At 37.6% G+C, this 26913-nt stretch overlaps 1 protein-coding gene across 9 annotated transcripts in view; it reads right to left on the bottom strand.

Annotated features, from left to right (window-relative positions):
* Positions 1–456: 456 nt before the first annotated feature.
* The window catches only part of FAT1 (FAT atypical cadherin 1), a 122000-nt gene continuing 95543 nt past the window's right edge, over positions 457–26913 (bottom strand). For 4 of the 9 annotated variants that reach the window (XM_076010648.1, XM_076010651.1, XM_076010646.1 and 1 more), the window contains 18 exons: positions 26712–26908; positions 25074–25227; positions 24068–24301; positions 22623–23012; positions 21108–21322; positions 20715–20852; positions 17711–17854; positions 17002–17199; positions 15792–16593; positions 15528–15659; positions 13934–14091; positions 12815–13277; positions 11151–11304; positions 10877–10987; positions 8776–9407; positions 7914–8051; positions 2966–3001; positions 457–1889 (listed from right to left, as the gene is read on the bottom strand). In XM_076010648.1, the coding sequence (XP_075866763.1) occupies positions 1261–1889; positions 2966–3001; positions 7914–8051; positions 8776–9407; positions 10877–10987; positions 11151–11304; positions 12815–13277; positions 13934–14091; positions 15528–15659; positions 15792–16593; positions 17002–17199; positions 17711–17854; positions 20715–20852; positions 21108–21322; positions 22623–23012; positions 24068–24301; positions 25074–25227; positions 26712–26908 (4925 nt within the window). In that variant the 3' untranslated portion in view covers positions 457–1260. Of the gene's footprint in view, positions 1890–2965; positions 3002–5290; positions 5351–7361; positions 7415–7913; positions 8052–8775; positions 9408–10876; positions 10988–11150; positions 11305–12814; positions 13278–13933; positions 14092–15527; positions 15660–15791; positions 16594–17001; positions 17200–17710; positions 17855–20714; positions 20853–21107; positions 21323–22622; positions 23013–24067; positions 24302–25073; positions 25228–26711; positions 26909–26913 lie in introns of all 9 variants that reach the window. The other 5 variants (XM_076010652.1, XM_076010647.1, XM_076010650.1 and 2 more) reach the window with 3 other exon arrangements.

The raw sequence follows: 26913 nt of genomic DNA, 5'->3' as shown, positions 1-26913 counted from the left end.
AAACACAAGGGAAATAGCTTCTGGATTTCACACTCAATCTTACAGTACGTGTTTTTAAGATAAAATGCTTCATAAGACTTTGTTTTTGATATAAATCACTGATAAAGGTGAAAAATATAGAAGCATTTAAATTGCAGCCAATAAATACTAATAAGTTAAAAGTATATAAAGAAAAATTTTCTTAAAGTTTTAGTTAGAAAATATTTATTATAAAAAAGTTACAATGTTTACCTTGTTATCTACAGTTTTGAACAGTATCAAGTAGCCATATACTGCCACCTAGTGGCTACATCTGCATCTACAGTCTGACTGACACCTGGAAAGAGGATTTTTCACATTTAAGCCACTATCCACTAATATATCTATATCCACCCTTCCATTCATACATCCACCCTTCTGTCTCAATTCAGCAACTGAATCCTGAACAGGAGTATAATACAGAGGAAAAACAGGCAGTAAAGCTAAAGTATTTTATTAATAATTTATTGTCAGTAAGAAAGACTGGCTAATGATAGTTTTCAGTAAAAACCTTTACAAGACCATTGCATCACAAATATACAGACACTATAAAAACTGTGTCATGGTGGTTTTGGTACTAAACAGGTATGCAGAAGGTCCCCATTACACTTTCCAATAATGAAAAATGTTTATAATTCTAAAATACAGTAAGACATGTCCATGTATCAGATCTTTCCTCATTCTATGTACAGCTAGAAATGAATGACTATATTGAAATGTATTAATGAAATATATTTCTGTGGAAAAAGACATACAGTGAAACCCTGGTTATATTAAAAAATCAGGGTGCTAGGTAATGGCACTAACACCACCAAAATTCAGTTTAAAACAAATGCACAAAAAATATCTTGAAAATCTAGTTAAAACTATGAAAAATCAAATCTGTACATAAAATTTACAAAAAAAAAGACAGGAAAATTAAAATAATCAAATCTATATAAATACATGAATCATGCTAACAAGATGGTAGGACTGATTTTCGTTTCATTATTTTAACACAGACAAACGTAAATACCAAAAGATGTTTAGAAATGGCACAGCCCAAGGACAACCTCATCCGGTTACAGTAGGTTAGGACACTGGAAATGGCTAATGTCAAGAGGCGTGGGAGCCGGTGCAGCCATGCCCATCTCAGCTCACCAAGAAAAAGCGCTTAAGCACTGCCGCAAAGAACAATGCACAGGGTTACTTATATAATCTCTAGGTTCGTTAAAGTCCAGGCACTTTGGGGGGAGTTGAGCGTCAGACTTCCGTGTGCTGCTGGGAGTCCAGCGGAGGGACGGTCACCTCTTCAAAGTGGCCATCGTCCCCACTCTCATAGTCACTCATCATGACCTCAGACTCCACTTCGCAGCAGGCCGACACGTCGGAGCAGGAAGCTGTGGAAGCGTACACAGACATGGGCAGGTTTTCTACAGTGGGGGCTTCGAAGTTTCTTTGATGCCCTGGAGGGTAAGGGGCGTAGGGTTCTCTACAAGTACTATTCTCACCAGTGCCTTTTGTTAGAGGTTCAGACATATCGATGGGGTAGAAACTGGGCAAATACTGATTCAGGTTGAACCTCTGCCGGTTTCTCGACGAAGAGCCCAAGCTACCTGCAGCAGGCATGTCTCTGGGAGGGTGTATGGATTCAAACTGATCGCTGAATTCCGGAGGCAATGGCGGCAGTTCATCAGGTGCAGGGAAGTCCTCCGGCGGTGGCGGGAAGTCACTTTCAATGTCGTAACCTCCAGGATAATAGTCTGTATCGATGGCATTTGGATCTGCTGAGTACAGGGGTGTCTGCTCATCAATAACTTCGTAATTGGGGAATTCTTGTATATCGGGCAGAGGAACACTCGGCATCCAGTCTGACGTATCCCAGTGATAGCCTTGATGGAAGAGAAAACAAGAGATTTCAGTGTGTTTCCTCCTGAGCTCTTCTGTCATGGAAAGAGAGCTCAGCGTATCAAAGACACAAAGAGACAAATGCATTTATGACTTCATTCCAAGTCCATCACTTTGGAAACCCTTTGTCTCTGATTTGAAGCCATCCCTCCACCCGGCCCAGTTTTAAGGCCTCTATGAACCAGGCGCTAATTCTGAAGTGTGCACTTAGGGTTTTATGCTAATTCTGAAGTGTGCACTTAGGGTTTTATGTACACACCTAACATTCAAGGAAACAGAGTCCTAACAGTTCTAGCAGTATGAGCATCTATATTATATGTGTCTTTCTACAAATGATTCCAATCATCTTTTCAACTTTTCTTCTGTAATTTAGAGCCCATTGCTCTCTATGAAGAAGAGTGTTAGTTCTGTCTTAGGACATTAGTAAATAAGTTTTGTCCTTCAGAAAGGAGGAGTCTGTACCAAGTAAAATATCAAATGTTACTTGGTCTGCACTACTTGTCATTAAAAAAACCTAATGAATGCAACTTTTAAAAATAATAAAAGTAACCTTTAGCATGCTAAAATTTAGGAAACAAACTTTCTTCACAATAATGCAATATAGTTAACATTAAAAACTACTATTTTCCATTAGCTCTAAGTAAGACAACAGATTACCTTAACATAGCTACATATCAAAGCATGCCTCTAAATCAAGCAAAATGCAATCAAACAAGCACTGCAAGGTATAACACAGTTTTTGATAGACTATAACAGTCCATCTTTGTTACTTCTAAAAGGGCTAGGGATCATTTTAGACTATACAAAAGCATCACTATTAAAAAAAAAACCTTCCAATTTAGGAACAGTTTTTTTTTTTCCTCCTTAGGATTATTTAAATCCTTTGGCAGATAGGAAAAGGTTAAGCAGTACGTGTTTAGAATGCAGCGGGCAAACACAATCATGTACGCAGTTACTGCTGCAAACACTGAGCAACCCAGTGAAGCAAGTCAGCCCCAGGCCACATCTTTACCAATTGTTTTTAGTGAGTATAAATGAACAACTGGCATGCATAAGTCACCTCTTGGTTTGCTGAGGTCAGGAGCAGCCAAAGATTCTTTTGGTGGCAGAGTAGAAAGAAAAGAAAACATTCATAATTAAAACAGATGACGGCTGAAAGGCAATAACAGCAAGTACACAGTACAATGTAAACTGTTTATCAAGGCGCAGTCAGCCATATACCATGTCTTTAAGCCATTATCTATGAAAATTCCAAATGGCTGAGAAATTTATGTAGCACAAATAAAATGGAAGTGGAGGGAAAAGATGGGAAATGACCTAGAGACTTCATCAGAAAACTCAAATATTATTTTACTTTCTTTTCGTTGTTTCTGATAATCTAAAGCTGAAAACAGAATTTTCCTAGGAATAATTAAAATAAAACCTACAGGCTCTAATAAAATGTAAATTAGTCAGGTTACTAGAGTGATAATCCAAATACACCTGAAGCTACACAATGTACACATTCTTTACACATTACAACCTTCAAAAATACATCGAATTCAGAGAAATTCAAGAACTTAGATACTTAAAGATAGACTAAAAGCTGAAAAATCTCTCCAGATCTTATCCATTTTGAGTATGATTTTATATTTACACTGTTAACCCTTCCCTAAAGAGAGCACTGGCCTCATTTACTCCTTCCCAAACTGAAACCACACTTGCTCTGCAGGGCCTCTCCCTCATCTGCAAGGCTTGCATGAGGCAGAAGATGTGCACGCAAAGCCACCACCAGCCAGGGCCACTGACATCCACCTGGGCTATGCTTCAGGTTCCCTCTTTGAAATGGGGTGAAAATCCCTTAGAGTTGTTACGAGGACTAACCAAGATGACGCAAGGCAAGCACTAACTACTAGGTACCGCTAATAATTGTCAAAGTGGAAATCATGGTAGAAATATGGTCACTTCAGTGATTTGCTAATCAAGGCCAATGCCTTCTATGCATTCTATAATGTTCTCGAAGACACACAGAATAAACCGATTTAGAACAAATAATATTTGATTGATACTTCTCTGCCAGAAATTTAAATAAAAAACTGAAGAGGCTGTGGTTCTAAAAAAATGTATAAACTAACATCAACAGAACTTTTAAAGAGTCTAACAAAAAAAGTAGTAATTCCCTTAAAAAAATCAGCTTTTGTTATTAAACAGGCGCTTGATAATTCTTAACATTTAAGCTAGCTTTCAACTTTAAAGTTATACTTCTTGGATATGCCAAAAAAGTATTTTTTGATGAAGGAGATTGCGATGAGGAGCTGTTTAAATTCTGCTTCTTTAAACTCCAATAATGCTTAAAATGTTGGAAGGTCATCAAGTTAAAACTAAAATTCACTAGACAAAACACAGATAACTTCCTGATTCACTGAGGGAAAAACATGGTCCTTCTCAAGAAAATAAGCGTAAGCCTCACCAGTAACTCTGATTAGCACTGGCACCGAGCCCTGGCCCATCACGTCTGCAAAAAACCTTTCTTTCTTCCCACTTAAATCTCGACAGCGTGTATGTCTTAGTAAAAAACATCCCCGGAGCTGTCTGGTGATAACATCCCTACTCCTGATGGTCTATGCAAGTAGCTCTGGAAACGTGATTCCCTAGACCAGGAAAATCAGAACTGGGGACTTGTTAAAAATGCAAACTCTCAAGGCCCAACCCAGACCTACTGGATCAGAAACTCTGGTGCTGGGAACTAGAAATTAGACTTTTAACACACCCTCCAGGGATCTGATTTGGATTACAGTTTGAAAACTACTTGCCCATGCCTTTCACATGTGATTACTCCCAATTTCTGTGCACTAACAAAGGACTAATTTAACTTAAAATAATTTGAGGGAGATGGTTTTTTCTTAAAATTTCAAACAGATAATGCCTCACATTAAATGATTTACACTAAACCAAATATGAAAATACACTTCTACCATGTTCCCCCATTTTCTTTGATCATATTAAGGGAAAAACAAAAGTGAACAATAAGTTATAGGTAATCATAAAAACTTTGTGATATTATTATGAAGAGGATTTCTTATATTAAATGAAATTTTAGGTAGTTACAATTAACTTCTTTATATTGTACCACATAAAGATAAATCTTAAAGATCCTAGGGGTACCTCTGGATGTCTATGTGAATCACTACAAATGGGAAAAAGTAACAAAAAGACATACATATAAAGAAATATTTTTGTAATATACTGGTATTATGAATATACACACCTACACAAAATAAAAGTACTCAACCCCCACAGAACCACAAATTATTTTGTATAACATTACAACAGGCATAAGCACAGTACTCTAGTGGCACAGTCACTAAAAAACACAAACACAAAGCTCAAGCATTTATGACTATACCTTCTTTATTCACCGTGTCAACTACAGCATTGACAAGGTGTATTACAGTCACTATGGAAGCTTGTAAAAAGGTACAAAAGGAGTCAATTAGGAAAATCTTCTAGAAAACAGTGCATGAAACAGAATTTCTTTATATTATACAATTCCTTCTAAAAATCTTTAGAAAACAGTGCATGAAACAGAATTTCTTTATATTATACAATTCCTACCTCAAAACTTAGAAAGGTGAAGTCAGGGCTTTAATATAACTATATAATATCATTCATCATACATGACTCCTGCACTCTGACAGTGACATGTCTCAGAGACTTTTCTAATCAAGCTATATATCTGTTATTATTAATTGAAGGAATAAAGTAACCATATTTTATTGGAATTTAGGAAAACATTTTTTAGTTATGAAGTTTTTCACAATAACAACTGTGGATTGTGGCAGGTCAAAATAAGTCTTATTTTATAACATCTCATGGGCTTTGAAGACTTTACTTCAAAGAGTAAAATCCTTGGCAAGCCACCCTTCTGGCTCCATTTAATGAATTCATACATTGTCCCCAGAAAAAACAAATTTGAGGAGATACATATGCAATATGAAGACAATATGGTTTGTCCCTGCCCTATTTGCTCCTGTTGCAAATTTCTTGTCTTTTTGCAAACAGACGAATAGCTGGTGAACAGAGAAGTACACACTGTTTGGCTGTTTCTAGTGTAAATTCCTTTGTCATTTGTGTATCAGACTATTTTAAAGTACCTATGCCAAGGAAAATACGTGTGCATGTGGTGAGCAGAAGGATGGCCCTCAAATATGTCCATGTCCTAATCCTGGGAGCCTGTGACCCTGTCACCATACACAGCAAAAGGGAGTTTGTTGGTGTAATTAAGGACCTGGAGACTTTCAAATTATCAGGGTGACCTAAAAGGGGAAAATCTGTCTCAGCTCTTGGAGGGAGCTAATGTGACGTAGGAATAATCAGTGAAATGCCATGTTGCTGTCTTTGAAAGGTAGAAGCCACATGCCAAAGAATGTGGATACCTGTAGAAACTGGGAAAGGTTAAGGGAACAGATTTTTCCCTTGAGTTTGCAGAAGGAAATGCAGTACCACTGATAGCTTGATTTTAGTGAAACACACATGCTGGACTCCTAAACTACAGAACTATAAAAAGATAAATCTATGTTGTTTTAAGCCACGAAGTTTGTGGTTTATCTATTACAACAGCCTTAGCAAACTAGTAATACAATGCAAGTACAGACTCTCAACAAATTTTAAGACTGATAATGATTAAATTATAACGATTAAAATATAATAAGAACTCTGTATATATGTTTTTTCCACACACTGTGTTATCTGGCAATTAATTTTCATAACTAAATTGGCTATAACTTATTACAAGCACTCAGGAGTATTATTAAAAAGAATGATATTTCAAAAAAAGGAACTACGAAAAGAAAAAAAAACTGACAAAATTCTGAATGTATTTATGAAGAACATTCAGGGGCCCAGATATAAATTATTACATAAACTGGAAACAGGAACTTCTTAGAATTAAAACTAATGAAAGAAATAATTCTTCTTCTTGTTGGTTTAACAAGTAAAGCTATACCCATATACTACATTACTAATAAACACAGGTATACTTTGATATTATATATATAACATGCTTGAAATCAGAAGGAATGGAATATACTTATGCCATCTTTGGTTTGGCAAAGGACTCTGCAATGTATCATGGACTCACGACTATATATATGTAATGTATCATGGACTATATTACTCGAGACCAAATAATTATTAGTGGGTTACTTCTTTCTATCAATAAAATATTTGAGATATGGAAACACATTATATTTCTATGCAAGAAAAAAATTACCATTAAACTTACTAATTCTGAGATTCAAAAATTTCTGCAGAAATTTACTTTGTGTTACTTAATATTGATAATTCTCCCTACTGGTGTGTGTTAATATGGTAAAGCTAGCTATCGATGTAATTTACCTTATGTAATCAGACAAACATAACTGATGCCAAAGATCCCACTGTCAAACTTTCTTCATTAGAAATATAATCAAACTTACTAGCAATCTCTTAAACTGTGCTCTCAGTCAGTACGCTCTGATCCAAATGGGAGCTGGGGCCGCAGTAGGGTTGGAAGAGACAAATAAAACCTTGTAATACCAGAGGTGCTACTGAGATTGAACATTTCAGACTATCACATCTCTTCTTAGAGCACGTGTGAGAGTGTATATATTGTGTAGTCAAGAAAACTGTTACAAGGATTTTTGAAAATCCCACAAAACTTCCACAACATTTACAGTTGTGCAAAAAAGTCAACACAAGATCAATCAGAAATTATCTTTCAATTAACTGTATGTTCTTCCCTATTACTGACAAGTGGCGATAGTTCCAAACACCTATTCATTAAGAACACTTTAAGTATTTTCCCCAGCAGATGTTCATGCAAATATGTACACAGTACTGCTTAAAAGTGGTCCAAGGGAAATAAGAAAATACGTGGAGACTTAATAAGGGGACTGACCTCGTGCATGTGGACTGTGACACAAGACTGTGAGCAGCATGGTGCACAATGAGCAAGCGAACCACAGCATTTCAACATCCCTTTGACTCACCATTGTCATCGCATGACTCAGACTGGAAGGAGCTCAGGGACTGCACCTCAGACAGGCTTTCCCGGGCACTGTACGGCTGAGAGGGCTTTTCCTCCAGAGGTTTCTTGGAAAGACAGGGATCAAGATCCACCACTTTAGCTAAAAGGAAGAGACGACAGGCAAACATGAAGTTCCACGAGGGCCAAGACTGTTCCATTTACTGCTGTGTTCTGATACAAAGCAACCATTACTGAACCAATGGTCTGAGCTTGGTTTAATAAAGATTGAAAGAGAGAAACATCTTAAAAACAAACACACACTCTTCCCATGCAAACAAACAAACCCTACATATATTCTTGGAGACTCATAGAACAGAAATTCTCCATAAACATGCCTATGGATATCATCAGATAATAAAGGGGATAAAAATTTTGTTTTAAAATGTCATATATAGTTGTTTGTTTTTTTTTAAAGCATAAAATATATGTTAGGCCACTGACAGAAATACCTCCACTTTCTCTGGGCATATTAAAAAAAAACCAAAAAACTCCTAGCATGAAAACATCCCATTTCTAATTATTTTTTTGTCATAAGCTCAAAAAATTATAGTTGAGAAGCTATATGCATTATAAAATGAAATGATCTCTCTAGAATATTAACTGAAACATGACTAAATTCCTTAATTAAAATATCACAGGCACAATGCTAAGCCAGCACTCAATACATCCAAAAACATTTCAAATCAGAATAGGGATTTCATATTTTGAGTATATTTATGTCTAACAGAGATTCCACATTTTGACTTGAACCCCAGCAGCTCTGGCAGAACATGCAACCTCACTGTTTCTCTGGCATTATAGTGAGATGAAAAAGTTGCTCTTACTGTCATAGTCAAAGTCCCAGCTAGGCTTCTGGATGGAGTCACTGTCAGAAGGGGAGTTAGAAGGCGGAGGGGGAGGCAGGTTTGGGGCCACGCTGCAGACAGCCACAGCTTTTCGGTGTCCGTGCACAGACTCAGGGTTAAAAGTACTGAATTCGGGATGCTCTGGGATAGCAGATCCTTCAAAGGAATTTCGGTCAAGATTGTTTCTAGAGTCACTTGGAATGCTTGGAGTGTAGGAAATAGGACGGACAGGCACCTGGGGTGGTATGTCAGAGTAAATGTTCTTATTTAATTTTGAATCAAAATACGGCCTTTGCAGGAAAGCTGTGGTTGGTCCCAAGTGTTTGTCTTCAGGTTCAGCCTGGTGTTTCTTCTTTCGACTAATCATCTTGCGGCAGAGGACAAATATCACCACCAGTAAAAATATCCCTGCTATAAAAACAATAATTCCGATTCCTTCTGCCAGTCCAATATTCCATGGAGTGGACACATATTCATTGGGAGCAGCATCCTCGCAGTGTTTCCCCCTGTACTCGTGGCTGCAGTTGCAGTGATAGGAGCCATGCGTATTCTCACAAAGGGCTCCGTTCCGGCACGGGTTTCCAGCACATTCGTCAATGTCACTCTGACACCTGCCAAGAAAGCCAAGAATGAGGAGAGACCTTTGCAAATACATCAGAATATGCCAGGCCTAAAATCCTTACACATGAAAGACTAACCCATCCTTAGCAAGATATGCCAAAAACAAAACCAAATATAAAACAACTAGAAAACATAATTATCAAACAATAAATAACAACAGAAAATCTTCTGTAGAGTAATCATTTGATCACGTTTTCAATGTATATTTGGGAGACAAACGTATCAAGCCAATATTTAACAGCCGTTTTTCTAGATTGCAACAGACTACGAAATCAACCTCACTGGTTAAACATCAGTTTGTTAGATGGTATACGGTAAATTCTTCCAATAGGCTGGATGAAAAATTTCTAAGAAAATGGTCCTGTTTGGGAATATGACAGTTCCGTAACACGTGTGAAAGGACAGAAAACTCCATGTTTTCCACTTTAAAGTGTTACTTCCTGTTGAAAACCTTCCTGGGCTCCTCACCTTTCCAGAACAATTCATAAGCAAGGCCCTTCTGCCTTTCCAAACAGGGATATATTTTCCACCTGTGCAGATCTACCTGCTACTTCTCAAACCCTTCCCCCTCTCTTCCTTTAGTAAAACTTATCTATTTACTATCCCTCATACTCACCTGGTATGAAAATTCTGTTTACCAATAGGTTTTTGTCAAATATATTAAGAGTATTCATCGACTAGAATTAGGAAAGTCAACTTATGAACTAAGGTGATATGACTGATGGCAAAATTCTGGGTTGCAGCCATTACCAGAGCAAAACTGCATGGATACCTGTAGGCAGGTCACCAAAGGCCTTGTAGTAAGACTGATGGTGAGAGTTTCTCTCAGTGTGCTGCACTAGGCCGGGATAACATGCACTGAGGAACGTTTTTAACCTAACTGGTGAAAGTCTAAGGTAAAATGGCATCTCAAACTAAAATCTCTCATTCACTCCCCTTTCAATGTATACAAAAGGTCCCCCATGCCTCATTTTTTCATTTGGAAAATAATAACCACCTCTTAGGATCATGGTAAGGATTACCAACAATAATAAGAGAGTTGAAAAAGATTTGTAGATGCTCTATAAACGTTAGTTATAGCATATTATGAAAAAAGTCATCATCGTCACCCTCAAAGGTGAATGGGTACAGACCCACAGGTGCCTGCTTTAAAGACAAATCATCATTCTACTCATTGCACCAACATTTGCTGCCTGCCAGAAACCCATATGTTGTTTATAAATTAACAGCTGCAAAATACAGAAGTAGATTTTTCAAGTTTCAATTTACATTACATTCATCTGCTTGATATTTTCTTTTTGTTTTCGAGTGAAGAGATAAATTATATAAAGAGCCAATATGAGGATTATCAAAATTTGAAGCAACATAATCCAAATTAATGAAGTGTTGTTGCATCTGCTAATTAATCAATACGACACTACAGCAAGGTACAAATATAAATCTTGAAAAAACCATTTACCTTTCTCCCCTAAAACCTGAATCACACTGACAAACAGCACCATCCAAACTGTCAAAACAAGTTCCACCATTTTTACAGGGCTCATCTTTGCAGTATGGACTAAGCTGGCACCTGAAGAATAAGGAAAAATAAGCATAAACCCCATGATCCTACTGCAGCTAAACATAGCAGAATGGAAAACATTAACAAAAGAATGCAGAGGCTTTTTACATGTACAATTATATGTTTAAAAATTTCATACTACAATTATGAAAATTAGTGAAAATATACATACCTCTGACCAGTATATAATCCTCTACACTGGCAAATAAAGTCTCCATTGTCTACAATGCATGTCCCTCCATAGAGGCATGGATTGGAGGAACACGGATTGACGCTCACCTCACAGTACGTCCCTATGTGTAAGGCACTGCATTTGCAGTAATAACCTAAATGGGCAAAAAGGAATAAAAACGTCGTTATCATTCATAACTCAAAGAACAGTCTTATTATATCGGTTTTTATCCTTTAAGTTATGTTTAAAGAAAGAGTTAATTGTCCAAGATCTGTAAAAGCTAGTGAAATTCCCACTCTCTCTGGGTAGAAAGTTGTCTCCATCAACAAGCCTTCCACTGCTGGTATACTCAAAGCACAAAGAATTAAAGACAGAACTGACTTAACTTTAGCTCATCACAGTTTATTTAGGATGACTGGGTCAAGCATAGAAGGAAAAAAACAGTTCTCTATTTGAGGGACCAAGTACAGAGACAACACTACTTAACATCTCAAATTCAATGCTCACAAGCATTCAAGGATTAAATGAGATGATAATGAATGTGGAAAGCACTTAGAAGACTATAAATTACCATTCATTTAAAAAAGGAGATCATTCAGTATATGTAAGAAAGGAGATCATCACATTTGTCCGAATCACTTCTATTTCATGAAGGCTGCAGGCAGAGCAGCAGACCATTTCCAACTATCTGTCTGTCTTTGGGAAATGCGGCAACATGGTGCTTCCCACGGTACTTTTTTTTGGCCAAAGAAATGCAGCCTGCCGGGCTTAGGGCTTTAGGAGCCAGTGTGCGGCTGCCACGTTCCTTTCCTCCTGCTTTGGAGATCATGGTAGCACATTTCAAGAAAATGCCTCTCTTAGCTTCATCCCTAACCTTTTCTTGTGTTATGCCACTGAGATTTTCAGAGTGTTATTGTGGGAATAACGTGGCCTACTCTACACACATGGTATGCATACAACACACTTTCCAAAGAAAATAGTAGAAAACCAAACCTTTTGAAATCTCACTTAAGTAAACTACTTGATTTTTTTTCTCTATTAGTTATACTAAGCTCTATTTGGCACGATTGCTATTTTCCTAACTATATTCTATTACTGGTAAGTGGCCTGAAAGGAGTCTAGGATATAAAAGCCACAGAGTACCCCACTGAGCCAGGGCTTCAAAACAGACAGGTACGGCAACACTTCAGCAGGGGTTCAAGGCCTTCTGGCAAGTCACACTCCCATCTCTTACTGCTAGCAAGACTCTAGCAGTCCCTCGGTGTTGAACTATTGCATAAAAAAAGAACCGAGAAGAACTAAGCAGTACTAATTCTAAATTCCCCTGGATCAACTGAGGAGTTGGAAGAAGAGTGCGTTGTTAGCTGTGGTTTGCCTGCGGTGACTGGTGCAGAACGAGACGTTTATAGAAACATATCCTGCTCACGCGCCTGAGATGCGGCTGCAGACGCTCAGCAGTCAGAGAAACTGTTTCTTCAGCCTCGCCGCTGGGAAGAATCTGAAGCCCTGCTCTGTTCTCTTAAAATATATATACTATTGGATTCCAACACTGACTGCAATATCTGACAGTATTATTTGAATAAAAAACCAAAAATATTTGGGGAAATTCCTCTTAAGTGCATGCAAATATGACATTTTAAAGATTAAAACACTGTGAAGCCTACCTCCGTTAGGTGATGGATTGCAAATGCCTCCATTCTGACAAGGGTTACTTGAGCAGTCTTCTGTAGCTGTTAGTAGGCACCCAGGAGATACATCCACTGACTCTTCAATGTGTGCATAGCTTCTTGGTTTGCTATTTAAAGGGAGCTCCTGCCCATTCAAATAAATGGAGTCCATACAACCCCTGAACCCATTACCAACTTGGGGGCTTCTTCCATGCCTTGTTCCTTGCTGACGGATATGGCCACCAAAAAACACATAGTTATCCAGGTTCAGAGTTTTCAGTGTCCCTGGGGCTGTGCCTGATGCAGTGTGAACTTGGTCTAGAACCAATCTAGCATAGTTTCCATTCACTTCAAGAGACACTGCATGCCACTGTCCATCGTTGACCTGAATGCTTTGAACAGAGACAATTCCAGGGCCACTTCCACAGTCAAATTTGTATTGCAGTCGTCCATTATGAATCTATGATAAAAACAATTACTGTTTACATCACTCTTACAGAACCTGCAATTATTAAAAATCTATAGAAGAGGTATGTTTGGAGAATGACGGTAAAAAGAATGAAGTCTTGCATTTAAGTACAACAGAGAACATACCCATTTGTCCACTGCACAAATAATAAAAACGTATCCTTTAGGTATATCAAGTTCAAGTGTCAATGCACATCCAAAAAGCATCATGGAAGTGACTAATAACTAGCTGAACCCACATATACAGAGCATCAGGTAATATCAAAAGTCAAAACTGAATTACGTTTAAAAAAGAAACAGAAAGCAGGCAAGATAATTACCACTTCAAGCATATATAGGATGTCTCTATGAACTCTCTCTGTTATTAAGATATAATATCATCTATAGTTTGAATGTTGTCACATACCTAAAAATGTTTATAAAAAACAGAGCTAAGTCTCTATGTCATTCCAGAGCATAAAGACAGCTAGCTCTTCATCCCACAAAGTCTAGAACTTGTATGTATAGGTATTAATGAACTATTTAAATGTGGAATTCAACCATTTCACCTACTTTATTGTTTTTTTAATGGACAATCTGAACATAAAATGGAATTTGTATTTTTAAAGTCTTCTATAACCTGAGGTATAAAACTATATAAACACGTACCTCCAAGATACTGTAGTCAGTTCCTCGAGCATACATTACAACTGCATGAGCAGAATAGGTTCTGAGCCTCATTGACAATTTCATCTCTAGTTTGTTTTCATTTTCCATTAGACGGTATTTCACGAAGCTGTTTCCAGTAAATGTTATAGATGAACTCCCTGTGAATCACAAAGAGGGAAAAATAAATCAGAACCAAGTTTAAGCATATTTTTAAAAGCATAATTTCTACCTCACCCCCTGAGACTGGTCTAAGTTTATATTTAAGAATTATAACATTGTAAAATTCAATTCCAAGGAAAGATGTCAATTTGCTTAATAAATAACACAGCATAACTGGCTCTCTATTTGGAAAAGAATAAATTAGGCTACTACATCACAGGGAAAGTAACTCTAAAATGAAAGATCTAAATATAAAAATGTTCAGTAAGAAGTTAGTAGAAGACACCTTCAGAAAATAGTTACATAGCCCTCAAGGTGGTTTGAGAAAACTTCTTAAGCAAAATATAAACAATCCTGATCCCCTCAAAGATGAAAATGATATCAATCCCCAGAGATGGAAATTGTTATGTAATTATGTAGAATTGACTAAATAAAAATTAGATTTCGAAATGACAAAAGATACATTTAACAAATTGAAAGATCAGTAACATACAAAGGAAAAATAACTCTACGCATTGATACTAAGAAACAGACGAATAATCCAGACAATCAAACAAACAATATGGACAAGCAAGCCACATAAGAATAAATGCTAACAGGCAATGGACAAACAAAAAGACAATTTTCACAAGTAGCCAGAAAAATGCAAATTAAAATAATAATTAGATTCATTTTTATGTCCATTACATGGAGGTAGGAATTCATTTTTTAATGGGAAATTTTCAATACTGACAAGAGAATGGTGAGAATGAAACCTTCATATATGACTGGAAGAAATAGGAATTGGTACAACTTTTTGGGAAACTAACATAATGATATCTTTAAAAATCTAAAATGTAGTTAATCTTTGACAAAGAAAACCCTAGATTAAGAAAGAATCTATTATATAGATTTGAAAGCACTAATATGTAAAGACACATGCATAAAGATTTTTTTAACAGAAAGAAACATAAGAACTTGCATCTTTATACATAAAGAAAATGTTGACTAAATGATAATATAGCCATGCTAGAAAATACCGTCCAGCTATTAATAAGATTTAGGGTGACATGTACTGGCTTGGTAGGATGTCCTTAATGTACTGCCAAGCGGAGGAAAAAAGCCAAAGGTAGAGGACTGTGTGAGACATGACAGTCTTAAGGTTTTCTTTTCTTTTTTTTTTTAAAAAAAGGAAGATGAGAAAAAGGAAAAATAAACCACAACCCACAAGGCTATCTATTTAGCTATGTTGATATAAACATTAATGAAACTATGAACTAAGGGGTATGCTGTTATAAAAGAGGAAAGAAATGTTACTATTATCATTATTCAGACCTACATCTGAATTGTTATAATAAACATACTTTGCAGTATTTTTTGACTCAAAGATGAAAATTATAAAAAATAATAAAAGTGATTTTTTTTTAATAATAAAAGAAAATCATTAAACTCTCACCTGCGCACTGACCAAACTTGCCTCCAGGGCAGACACAGGTGTATTTCTCTTCTCTGGGATCAGTGATACATTCGGATCCCTCAGGGCATGGATTGTCTTCACATCCAAGGTGGACAGGGGGGCATTTTCCCTCTTTAAAGAAAAGTGGGAAGGAGGATAGATAATTAACAAAAATATCAAGAAAATGATCTTTAATGTGCAGTCATCAAAGGCTGTATATTAAGTGCTCTGTAACACGTATGTTCATATACTAACGTGGATTACCTTTGCAGAGACACACAGCTGTCCTGTGGTGGCGAGGAGTCACGAAACTCAGTCTGGCCGTGCTGTGTGTTGACATTACATTTTCATCTACAGACACCTTTTCATCGCAGAACTTCCAGGGGCAATCCAGTCCTGCACAGAGTTTCTGGAACACATCCAATATCCTAACACCAATGATTTCCTCAATATCAGCCACAGAAGAATTAATCTTGTGTAGAAGCTGTTTTGTTGAAGCCTGGGCACTACCTGATTTCTCTACAAAGAGTAAGACATCCAGATGCGGATGAGGTTCAGAGGGCTGCAAACTAACAATCTGTATGTCGTTCCTCCGCACACCCAAGATGTTCCGCAAAGCTCGCTGGAAGTTGCGCCAGTAGTCACCGACAAATTCTTCCGGGGTGAGATTGGCAAAGCGGATAGCAATGGTGTGGTTCAACATCTCTTGGGTTATTTGTCTGATATGTACTGTGACGTCAGCCACTGCTGTAAATTTCCCGTCTGTTACACTGACGTTGAGAAGGTACTGCCCTATATCCAGCTTTTTGTGTGCTATCAGCTTACCCCCTGTGCTGGAGACAGAGAACAGGTTGTCCATTTGGGGATCGAGACTGTAGGTTAAAGTGTCGTACACGTCTTGGTCGGTTGCATGAATCTTCCCAATGACACCACCTGAGTACTCCTCTCCAAAAGCAGTAATGAAAATCTCTAGGGGCAGAATTGCAGGAGGATAGATGCTTTCCTCAATAACCCTAATGTCAATGTGTGTCAAAGAGGACAACTGAGGCTTTCCATTATCTGTCACCTACAAGAAAAAAAAAAAATCATTTTGTCTATATCATTGTTTACAACTTAATAAAAATACATTTATATCATTCAAGTTATAAGAAAAACTACCAACTGTTAGATACCTATTTCTTCCCATGAAAAGCACATCAAGGAAAGGATAAATCACTTCTTTATAGCTCTTAAACTAACTCATACTGAAATTCAGCTCCATCAATGTCTTTGATAAAGTAACCAAATGAATAAATTAGACCCTTCAAAGGATAAAATGGGATAAAAATGGGAGGTAGGGCAAAAAAACCAAAGACCACTATTGTATAAATTGTGTTTTCTCACGAAATATAAGCTGCTCGAATATGGAGGTAACCACACCGGGCAACTCTTCTCTATCAATACACAATAAAACCATAAAGAAAGACTTTAATACCTTAACATGCAGCAAGTAATGATCTTTCACTTTCCTCTTTATGGCAGCTGAAGTCAGCAGGACGCCTTGCTGGTCAATGTCAAATGCTTTGTCATCATTCCCACTCACGATAGTGAAGAAGAAGGGGGGGCCATTGTGAGAAGAATCCTTGTCTGTCACGACTAGCTGCAACACACTAAAACCCACTGGCTTATTTTCCTGCACGAAATTAAAACAAACAAAACAAAAACCTTTCAATGCAACAAAACTGATAAGGTAAGAGACACATGTGAGTTTTCTATAATATAAAATATACAGAAAACAAGCCTTATTGCTGCTCTATCTGAAAGGAAGAGAGAGGGGAGAGGGAGGGGGAGAAGAGGGGGGAGGACATGGGGTGGAGGAGGAGTGGGAGGAAGAAGAAGGTCAAGAGGGGGCAGCAACAAGCAGGAAAAGCAACAGCAGCAACAGAAGTGATTGTGATTAAGAAACAAGCTCTCACTGATCTCAGACTGAGACTATCTCAAAAGGAGAGATAAAAGCTTGGTTGCATCTTGAAAACGCTCTCCTTTTAATATTGATGGAGACTCCTCTAACTTTACTTTTCCCATTTTTCTATAAAGAAGTCTTTGGAAAAGAAAGATATTTCCAACCCACAACTGAGGCCGAAGAACGAGCTCATTTCAAAAGGATTCCAAGTCCCGTGGCACGACAGGCAGCCCAGGCATACCTGGATAATCACGCTGTAGTTCCCCTGGGAGAAGGCTGGAGCGTTGTCATTGACATCAGACACATCAATGTTCACAGTGGTTGTGTTGACTCGGGGTGGGTTGCCATTATCAGAAGCTTGAATTGTGAGAGTGTAACCTGAAATCTTTTCGGGGAAAAGACAGAGAAAATGCATGTTCGTTTTCACAAGGCCAATGAACAGGGTTTCAATCAGAAGTGTCCTCCTGACAATCTGGAAGTGCCAAAGGGCAGATCGCAATTAACTGTTAGCATCTGCTGTGGCCTGCGTGTGTGTAATTCTCTAACCTACAAATGAGTGCACTGCAAATAACATGTATTTTCTCAACAGTAAAAGTTACTAATAATGATTGGATTCCCTGATGCCCCTCAAAAACGTACTCATTTTGTTAAAGTATGTTATCTTTCAAAACTTGCAATTCTATTAATGTATAGTACTTATTAAGAAATTAAGACAGAAAAGTAATAACAGATGATTAGGAAAAAAATGTTAACATATCTCAAATGCTATTGCTTCGGCAATATGGGAGACAGCCTTCCTCAGGGCCCAAATCTTGCTCTCAGCCCTAAGTACACAGACATTAGCTGTCTACTACCACACTTTAATGCTCATTTCCAACACCTCGGGAAACTCCAGATCACCCTCCCCTCAATTTCACACTTGGATTGCACTTAGCTGTCTAAATCCCTCAAGATTATCTTTGTGACCTCCTACAAAAGAAATTAAGTCAAGTGAGATAGCTTCCTTCTCAGGGCAGTTCCCTATTAAAAGCTCTTCCTTCTAGACTGAGTGGTGGAAGAAGTCAGAAAACTGGCTAAATCCAGAATATGTTCTGCACAACATCAGTCCTGTAAGATGCTCCAACAAAAAAGGGTTCTGAGGACAAATTAGCTTGGGAAACACCACAGGCTATATCTCCTCTGCTACCCCACAATGGGCAGAGGTATATTAAAGGATCTAGGTTCTTTAGACAAAAATGCTAAATTTTATTCTGCCCGGCAGTACAATACCAGGTGTAACAGTCACGCTTCCTAAACTCTTAGAAAGTCCCTACTCAAAAATAACAGGACAGAAAAGAAATTAGGACTTTGATGAGATATCTTATCACTATCTCCCCAAATTCCTCTAACCTTAAATAGAACCAATATTCTTCTGAAATTGGTTTTTTTTTTTTTTTTTTGAGACAGAGTCTCTTTCTGTCACCCTGTCTACAGTGCAGTGGCATCATCATAGCTAAAAGCAACCACCAACTCCTGGGCTCAAGTGATCCTCCTGCCTCAGCCTCCCAAGTAGCTGGGACTATCGGCGCACATCACCACGCCTGGCTAATTTTTCTATTTTTAGTAGAGATGGGGTCTCTTGCTCAGACTGGTCTTGAATGAAATTGCATTCTTTATCATCACCAATGTCCTTCTAATTCCCAAAATGAAGGCTTTCTTCATTTTTCCACGTTACTACCTCTACAAGGCAGTTCCTGCTCCACTTCCCTTCCTGTCTATGAGTCTGAGTGGATGGATGGATAGATGAACGGACAGAGGTGTGGGAGGATGTGCAGCCTGGCTTGCACTACTCATTGTTCACATCCACCTCAAGCCCTCATGTCACTGCTGTGACCCTCTCCACGGGTATTTACCATGTCTATATCTCCAGCTTTCCAGTCTCTAAATTTGACTAAAATCTCCAAATACTAGCTGAATAAGTCTACTAAATATATTGTGTTTCCTTTAAGAATCAGCACATGCAAAGCTACGTTCATTAACCACTCCTGCTCCAGCCCCTACAAGCTTATACCTCATGACGTCCCATCTTCTCTTCAATGGGACTACCAGTCAAAGCAAGACTGAAGAAAATCAGGTCCCCTCTGACCACACTGCTTTCTACGCAGGGCCATATCTAAGCTTTCTGGATTCTAATTTTTCCTTTGCCAAGTTTCCTCATTTGCTTTTTCACTCCGTTCTCACTGCTGCTCTCCCAAGTCATGCTCCTGCTGCTTCACAACTGATTAACTATCACAGGCGTCCCACCTCCCCTGGTCTCGCACTGCTCTAACAGAATACTTAGCCTACTGTTGTACCAACCTTCCAAAATGTCTCCTTGAAATGGACAGTCTTCCTTTACTATCCACAAGGGACTGGTTCCAGAACTACTCCCCCCGCCACCAAAATCCAGATGCTCAAGTCCCTGATATAAAATGGCATAGTATTTGCATATAATCTATTCTAGACACATCCTCCCAGGTATTTTAAAGTGTCTCTAGATTACTTATACCTAATACAATGTAAATGCTATGTAAATGGCTGTTAACACTGTTTTTTTTTTATTTGTATTACTTTTTACTGTTGTATTGCTATTTTATTATTGTTTTTCCTTTTTTCTGGACTATTTTCAACCCACAGTTGAATTTGTAGATGTGGAATTTTAGGATACAGAAGGCCAGCTGGGCTTACTCAGTTCACAAATATCCAGTAATACCCTAATGCCTACAGCATCAAGGCTAACCCTTTGACGCTGGTTTTCTTTGTTGGCCCACAATCTGTAAAGTACCTTTCTATCTCCCTCTACTTCTTTGTACGATTACTTCAGTACAACTGGGTAAAGTCCCCTGAATCTATTTCTTGGCTTCCATCTCTGCGCCTTTATTCATGCAATTCCTCACAGGGAATTCCCTTCTCGTGATCTCTATGGCTTTCCAGCTCTTTGCTATTACATAAAACCCAGCTTCTAGCTTCATGAAGTATCTCAGCACATTAAAGCCAACAGCAATTTCCTAAACACAAACTTCATATTAGTATGGAACGTATTTCTTATATTCTTGAAATTTCCACACTGTAATTGCTTTCCAAGTATTGCCATCTAGCTTGTAGGTTCCTGAGAAGAAAGCTGGCTCTGTCCTTTTGATAGCTTACATCATGCCCACAAAATATGAACACAAAGCACTTGTATTTATCGATTTGGTAAACAATTTAAATCAAACTTTTCCACTTACTGTTTCCCGGTCTAGCAGTTTGGTCACTTTCACTTCTCCCTTGACAGGGTCAACCGTAAATGGGCTTCCCCGATTGCCATCTATAATGGAGTAGCGGATGTGGCTGTTTGAAGGTCCGTCAGCATCATCAGCCATAACCTAGAAAATCGCATTCCTGTTTAGGAGTGAGCTAAGCCAGGGGCATACACCTGTTAAACACATTTTCTCATATTAACAGCTGGCAGTTTAATGCAACTGCTTATCATAAAGTCAGTAGTACACTGGACTAACAAAAGACATTTTAACATCTCCAAAATATTTTCAAATAGGCCACTGCAAAAACTGCATCAATTTTTCCTAAAAAACTCTTACAAAGATCCAGAAGAAGGAAACTGTAAGGGGAAAAATACACACCGTAATGACAGACTGCTCGAGAACAGCATCTTCACTGATTACTGTTGTGTAGGTGTCCTGGCTAAACACGGGGGTGTTGTCATTGATATCAGTTACATTAATGTTCACAGTTGCAACATCGCTCAGCGAAGGTGTCCCTCCGTCAGTGGCTTCTACAGTTAGGTAATATTCATGAGAGCTTTCATAGTCCAGATTCTCAATGATAAAGATGGCCCCTGTACAGAAAATCGAAGTTACTTCCAGTAGTTTATAACAACACCACTTTTCCCTACTAGTGACTGAAGTAGGTAACACTTTCAAACACATTTAGTTTTCACTTCTAAAGTCTACTCATCATTTATGTATGCTTTCTAAATTTCTTAATTCAATAATTAAAAATTAGGAATTTGCCCATCCCTAGATCTTTATATATTTCTACTTATTACTGTCCTGATATTCTTCATGATATTTAAACTGCTTTCCCAGACAACACTCCCCATATCCCTGTTACAAAAACGATTACTCTCTCAGCTCTTCTAAACCACAGTTCACTACAGACTTCACTCTAGTTTAATAAATAAAAACATAAAAATTCTGTTCTGTGACTTTTAATTTTCTTTTCCTTCTCTTAATTTCTGAAAGTAGAGATGTACATCCTTTTATTTAGAATAACCCTCTATTTACATCCTAGTGTTATAAAAAAATCCCTTTTGACTTAGTATTTCCTTTAACATTTTTCACTTCATTACAGTCCACTCTATTTAAAAAGAGAATGGGATAAAAAAAAAAGCCCTACAAATAATTTTATGACACATATTAAAAATGTTTTAAAATAGCATCATCACAGCGCTATTCTTTATCTAAAATAATCACATAAGATTAAACAGTCTGAAAGGAGCAACTTTTTACAATGTTCTAAGACTTATAGCTAATTTAGACCACAGGTTAGCAATATTTGAAAGTATTTATGCAGCAAGAGTCAACAGTTCCCATGACTTTTGACCTTGTTGGCAGTCTTTCAAGTATGATTCAAAGCACTTTCAACTGTTATAAATAACTGCATGATAAAGAAGTCAATTTAACAAATTATCAGATGGCCACTATAGAAACTAAGATCAAAGAGGGTGAAACTACTGTTTTACTTAAGAAGTTACTTCCCATGAATTTGACATGAGAAATAAAGGGAATAATTATACAAGGCCCTCTACTATTTATTCATTCTTATCTTTACTAACTCGAACACCTTATACTATGACTAAACTATTAGAATGTGATGCTTTAATTTTCTATTTTAAGTTAATCTGCTCAGAGTTTATAACAGATATACCAGAAATGTATTTTATTAAGTAGAACTACAGTCTGAAGTCTTCTAAACCACTTTCAATACCAGTTTAAACAACTAAAGGAAAACTTAAGATTTATCTTTCTAGAATGCTGACAATGTGTGGCCTGTCACTTAGAATAAGGTAAAATGACAAGCAAATCTAGCCTTTTTGGTGGAATAAAGGGCTTCCTCTCAGATATATGGTAGGTTACCTGTTTTAGAATCTATGCTGAATTTTCCATGTTCATTTCCACTTATTATTGAGTAGGTGATTTCTGCATTTGCTTCAATATCCCGACTTGCTGCATACACTTGAAGAACTTCTGTTCCAACGAGAGTGTCCTCAGACACTGCGGCACCATACTCACGGTATTCAAACACAGGGGGGTTGTCATTTATGTCCAAAACTGACACAATAACACTGCCAGTAGCCGTCAGCCTCCTTGGCAAGCCTTGATCTACAGCTTTCAAAGTAAGGGTATATACGGCCTGGAGTTCTCTATCCAAAGGCTTTTCTAATTGAATGATACCAGATAACTCATTAATGGAGAATTGCCCATCAGCAGAGTTCAGCAGTGAGTAGGAAATCTTTCGATTCAATCCTGTCAAGACATGAAATCATGTCAGAAAGCTTTATATCTAGAAATTTAAACTTATTCTTTTTTTAAAAAAAAAAAACACTACATACAGTGTATATATAAAAGAAAATGTTACTATACATTCTTTAAAAATTCTTGACTATGATCCTGAAAAGCAAACTTTTTTGGTTTAACAATTTACCGACTTAAAACAATTATATATAATTTCATAGGTATCTGGCTTTTTAAGCTATTTTTATACAGAAGCCTATGCTATAGTATCCAGCAGACCTTTAAAATGTTATTTATTATTTAGCTTCAGTGACAAAGAGTTATTTGGAAAGTAACATTTTTGGTATTCTTCTAGTTCTTCAGTATTGCAGGTTGAGTATCCCTTGCCTAAAAATCCAAAATCTGAAATGCTCCAAAATCCAAATCTTTTTTGAGTGTCAATATGATGCTCAGAGGAAATGCCTGTCGGAGCATTTTGGATTTGGGATGCTCCATTGGTAAGTATAATGCAAATATTCCAAAATCCAAAAAAATACCTAAAGTCCAAAACATTTCTAGTCCCAAGCATTTTGAATAAGGGGTACTTAACCTGCAACATGACTGAAGAATTTATTCTCTGCTATCAAAATGCTATGAATATATATCCTATAATCAAATTTCTCCATAAAAAAATTTGAGAGATTTGTAAATCTGTAACACTATTTGCTTTTGTTATGTTCCAACGATGCCAAAAACCTCTCTAATATCACTAATGGTTTATTCACAAAATAACACTTCACTAATTAATTCAATGGCATATGAAGAGCAGTTAACACAGTCACTAACCCGAATTTTAGTGACACCAGACACCTTACAAGCAGTAGGTTCACCAGACACGATTTGGGGACTTTAAATATTCATTAACAATGAATTAATTATTCTAAAGACTTCATTATGACAAAGACGGGCGATTCAACATGCATGAGGTAAGGTGAGTTACACAGGCTGAATTTGGGATGTGTTTTACAACGGAGGCTCCCAAGATCTCAGTGAGTAGTCTGAAGGCAAAAGCATCTTCTGGAGGATACCTGCGTCGGCGTCGGTGGCCTGCACTCGTGTCAGCAGCGTCCCCGGCTCCGTGTTCTCAAACACGGTGATGGTGTAAGGGTCAGCAGAGAATTCGGGTGCGTTATCATTCACGTCTTCTAATGTGAGCACAACACTGGCTTGACAGAACCTCCCCCCGCCATCTGTGGCCTTGACTAGAAGATTATACACTGCTTGCTGCTCACGGTCGAGGGGGGCCAATGTTTTCAGTTCACCTAAAACAGACAAAAATGGACTCACTACAAATTTACGAAATGAACTACAATGGAGCACCTTTTCTCTTACAATTCTAGAATCTGAGTAACAGCCTTCCCCTGGAGAACAGCTTTTATCAATGACAGACTCAACAGCTGCATGCGCACAGTGAGTCCCAGGTTTTTAAATCCTGCCAGGTGCTAGCTCTTCCAGTCAGAGACATCAGGCCCTTTTACATTACATATGCTGTCGCGAAATAAAACAGTTACCTAATTTAACAAATTAAAACATTTTTTAAATTGACTTAAAAATTATATTACTATGTTCATGATTAGTTGGGGGGGGTAATTAAAAAGCTTAATTCCAATTTTAACAAAATACAAATTACAAGAAGAAAACAACTCTATTTAAAAATTAATAAAATACCATGAATCATTTTAAGTATGAAAATGCTAAATTACAAATTTATGGTCATAAATTCAAGAAGACGTGCTATAAATAAAATAGATAAAGCAGAAACTTTGAGATATACTCTAACTTCTGAGTATTTTAAAAAAATAAGCTGTATGAACAGTTTTTAAATTTTAAATCTTTGGTTCAAGTAGGTAATATTTTTGCTGTTAAGTTTTTTATATCACCCCAAATTTTACAACTGAATTACTGTTTAGATTTCTAAATGATGTCAATTTCATTGCATCAGCATCAATTTGAAAAGGATAACATGTAATTTCAAATTTTTTGTGTGATATGGTTGGAATACATAATTAATTTTGCCCCCAACTCCATCATTACCTGTGTCTGGATTTAGTTTGAATTTTTCTGCACCTGAACCAAATAACGTGTAAGTGATTTCAGCATTGGAACGGATGTCTGCATCTGTAGCAGAGATCTGCATGATCAATTTCCCAGGAAGGGCGTCTTCAGGAATGGTGTCTGAATATAATGTCTACAAAGATTTTAAACAATATTGTTAGCAAAAAACCATGAAAAGTCAGAATGACTGCCAAGGGAATAATGGAGAAGAAATAATTTATCTTTGGCCACAGAAAGCATGAGAAATGACTCAAGTTAAAATCCAAATAATTTTTTTCTCATAAAACACATGTAAAACAAGAAGGAGCCATGGAACAGTCACCAACTCTACATCCCTGAGTCTGACCTGACATTTAATCTACAGAATATATATATAATATTACATATTGTTGAGTTAGTTCCATATTTAGCTTTAATTCTTAAGAGAAAATCAAGTAGCAATCCATATTTACCTAAAAACTGGAGACAACAAATATCTACTACATCGTATCTACTTATTTCCAAATACAGGAACTCAGTTTGCAAGCGCTCCCAACACATAACCAAATAATTGCAGCTGGGAGAGAAGCTATCTTAGCGTTATGGGGGAAAACAAGGATTCCTGGTGGCTGCAGAGGGGGCAGTCTTGACTCATGGCACATGCCACACTGCTGTGTCCAGACGGTTTCCCGTGTGGTGTCTTTGCTCCTTTCATTCCCCTGCTGCCTCTCTTTGTACTCTATGATCCCTCCTCATCTCAATAATGGGCATAATACTTCCACACCAAACTGCTTTAAGGAACTGCTGGTTCATGCCATCTCTACCTTCCACACAGGGGAGTCAGAGTCCATACTTTTCTAGGAGGAGTTCAAATCCTCTGGAAGGAATGAACATCATACCCACTATAATCCAGTTCACCCTTTTCTCCCCTGAAACTTCTTTTCCATGACTCTCAATGCACATTCCCCACTCTGGCACACTACGTGACTCCTCCCACATCTGCACATCCCCGGCCTCTCCCCATCTGCTTCTAGTCATGGCCTCCCAAGGACCAGCCCTGGCTCTGAGTGTTCCTCCTCATCCTCCAGCACCAGGGACCACTCCTGCGTGAGTGCCCTGCCCTCATCCTATTGGAGGGAACTGGCTCTCTCCTCGTCTACATTAGTTCCCTCATTAGTTCCCTCTAGCTGCACAGGAGCAGGAACCATGCTGCTCTCCTCTGGTTCTCTAGTGTGCAGGAGAGCAAGTGCCTCCAAAAGGGTCTCTTAAAGCAAATCAGAGCTTCGTCTAAAGAACGGCGGGCCAGATAGTTCCCCCAAAATAACTGTATCCCCAAATTAAGAGAATCCCTTCATGAAAAGGTTACAGAGCATTTTTAGAGCTGGACACAAAATCATAATCCTCTCCATAACTTACAGTTTTTTAGAACAAAATTGTTAACCTATTTAGCATTCCCCAAAATAGTTCTGAAGCTTTTCCAAGACCCGTCCTATTTAACACTCACCTCTCCTTCAACAGTAAGTGATTACAATATAAAACATTTGAATTACACCACAGCATCAAATGATAGTCCTACTGAAAAGATTCAGAAAGAAATTTAAATTCATACTCTACAAATTTAAGGAAAGAGTAGCCTACCTTTTCACAAACCGGACTGTTATCATTTGCATCAAGAACTTTCACTTCAACTATAGCTTTTGATGAGAAGGTACCATCAGTCGCTGTGATTGTCAGAAGATAATTGTCCTTTTTTTCCCTGTCCAGAGGTTTCTTCACATAGACCTTCCACTCATTCTGTATATTTTCAACAGCAAACTGTCCCAAAGCATCTCCTCCTATT

The sequence above is a fragment of the Microcebus murinus genome, chromosome 15 (genome assembly GCF_040939455.1).
Source record: "Microcebus murinus isolate Inina chromosome 15, M.murinus_Inina_mat1.0, whole genome shotgun sequence".
Classification (NCBI taxonomy): domain Eukaryota; kingdom Metazoa; phylum Chordata; class Mammalia; order Primates; family Cheirogaleidae; genus Microcebus; species Microcebus murinus.
The sequence above is the reverse complement of the archived record's forward strand: the minus strand, read 5'-3'. Positions and strand labels throughout refer to the sequence as shown.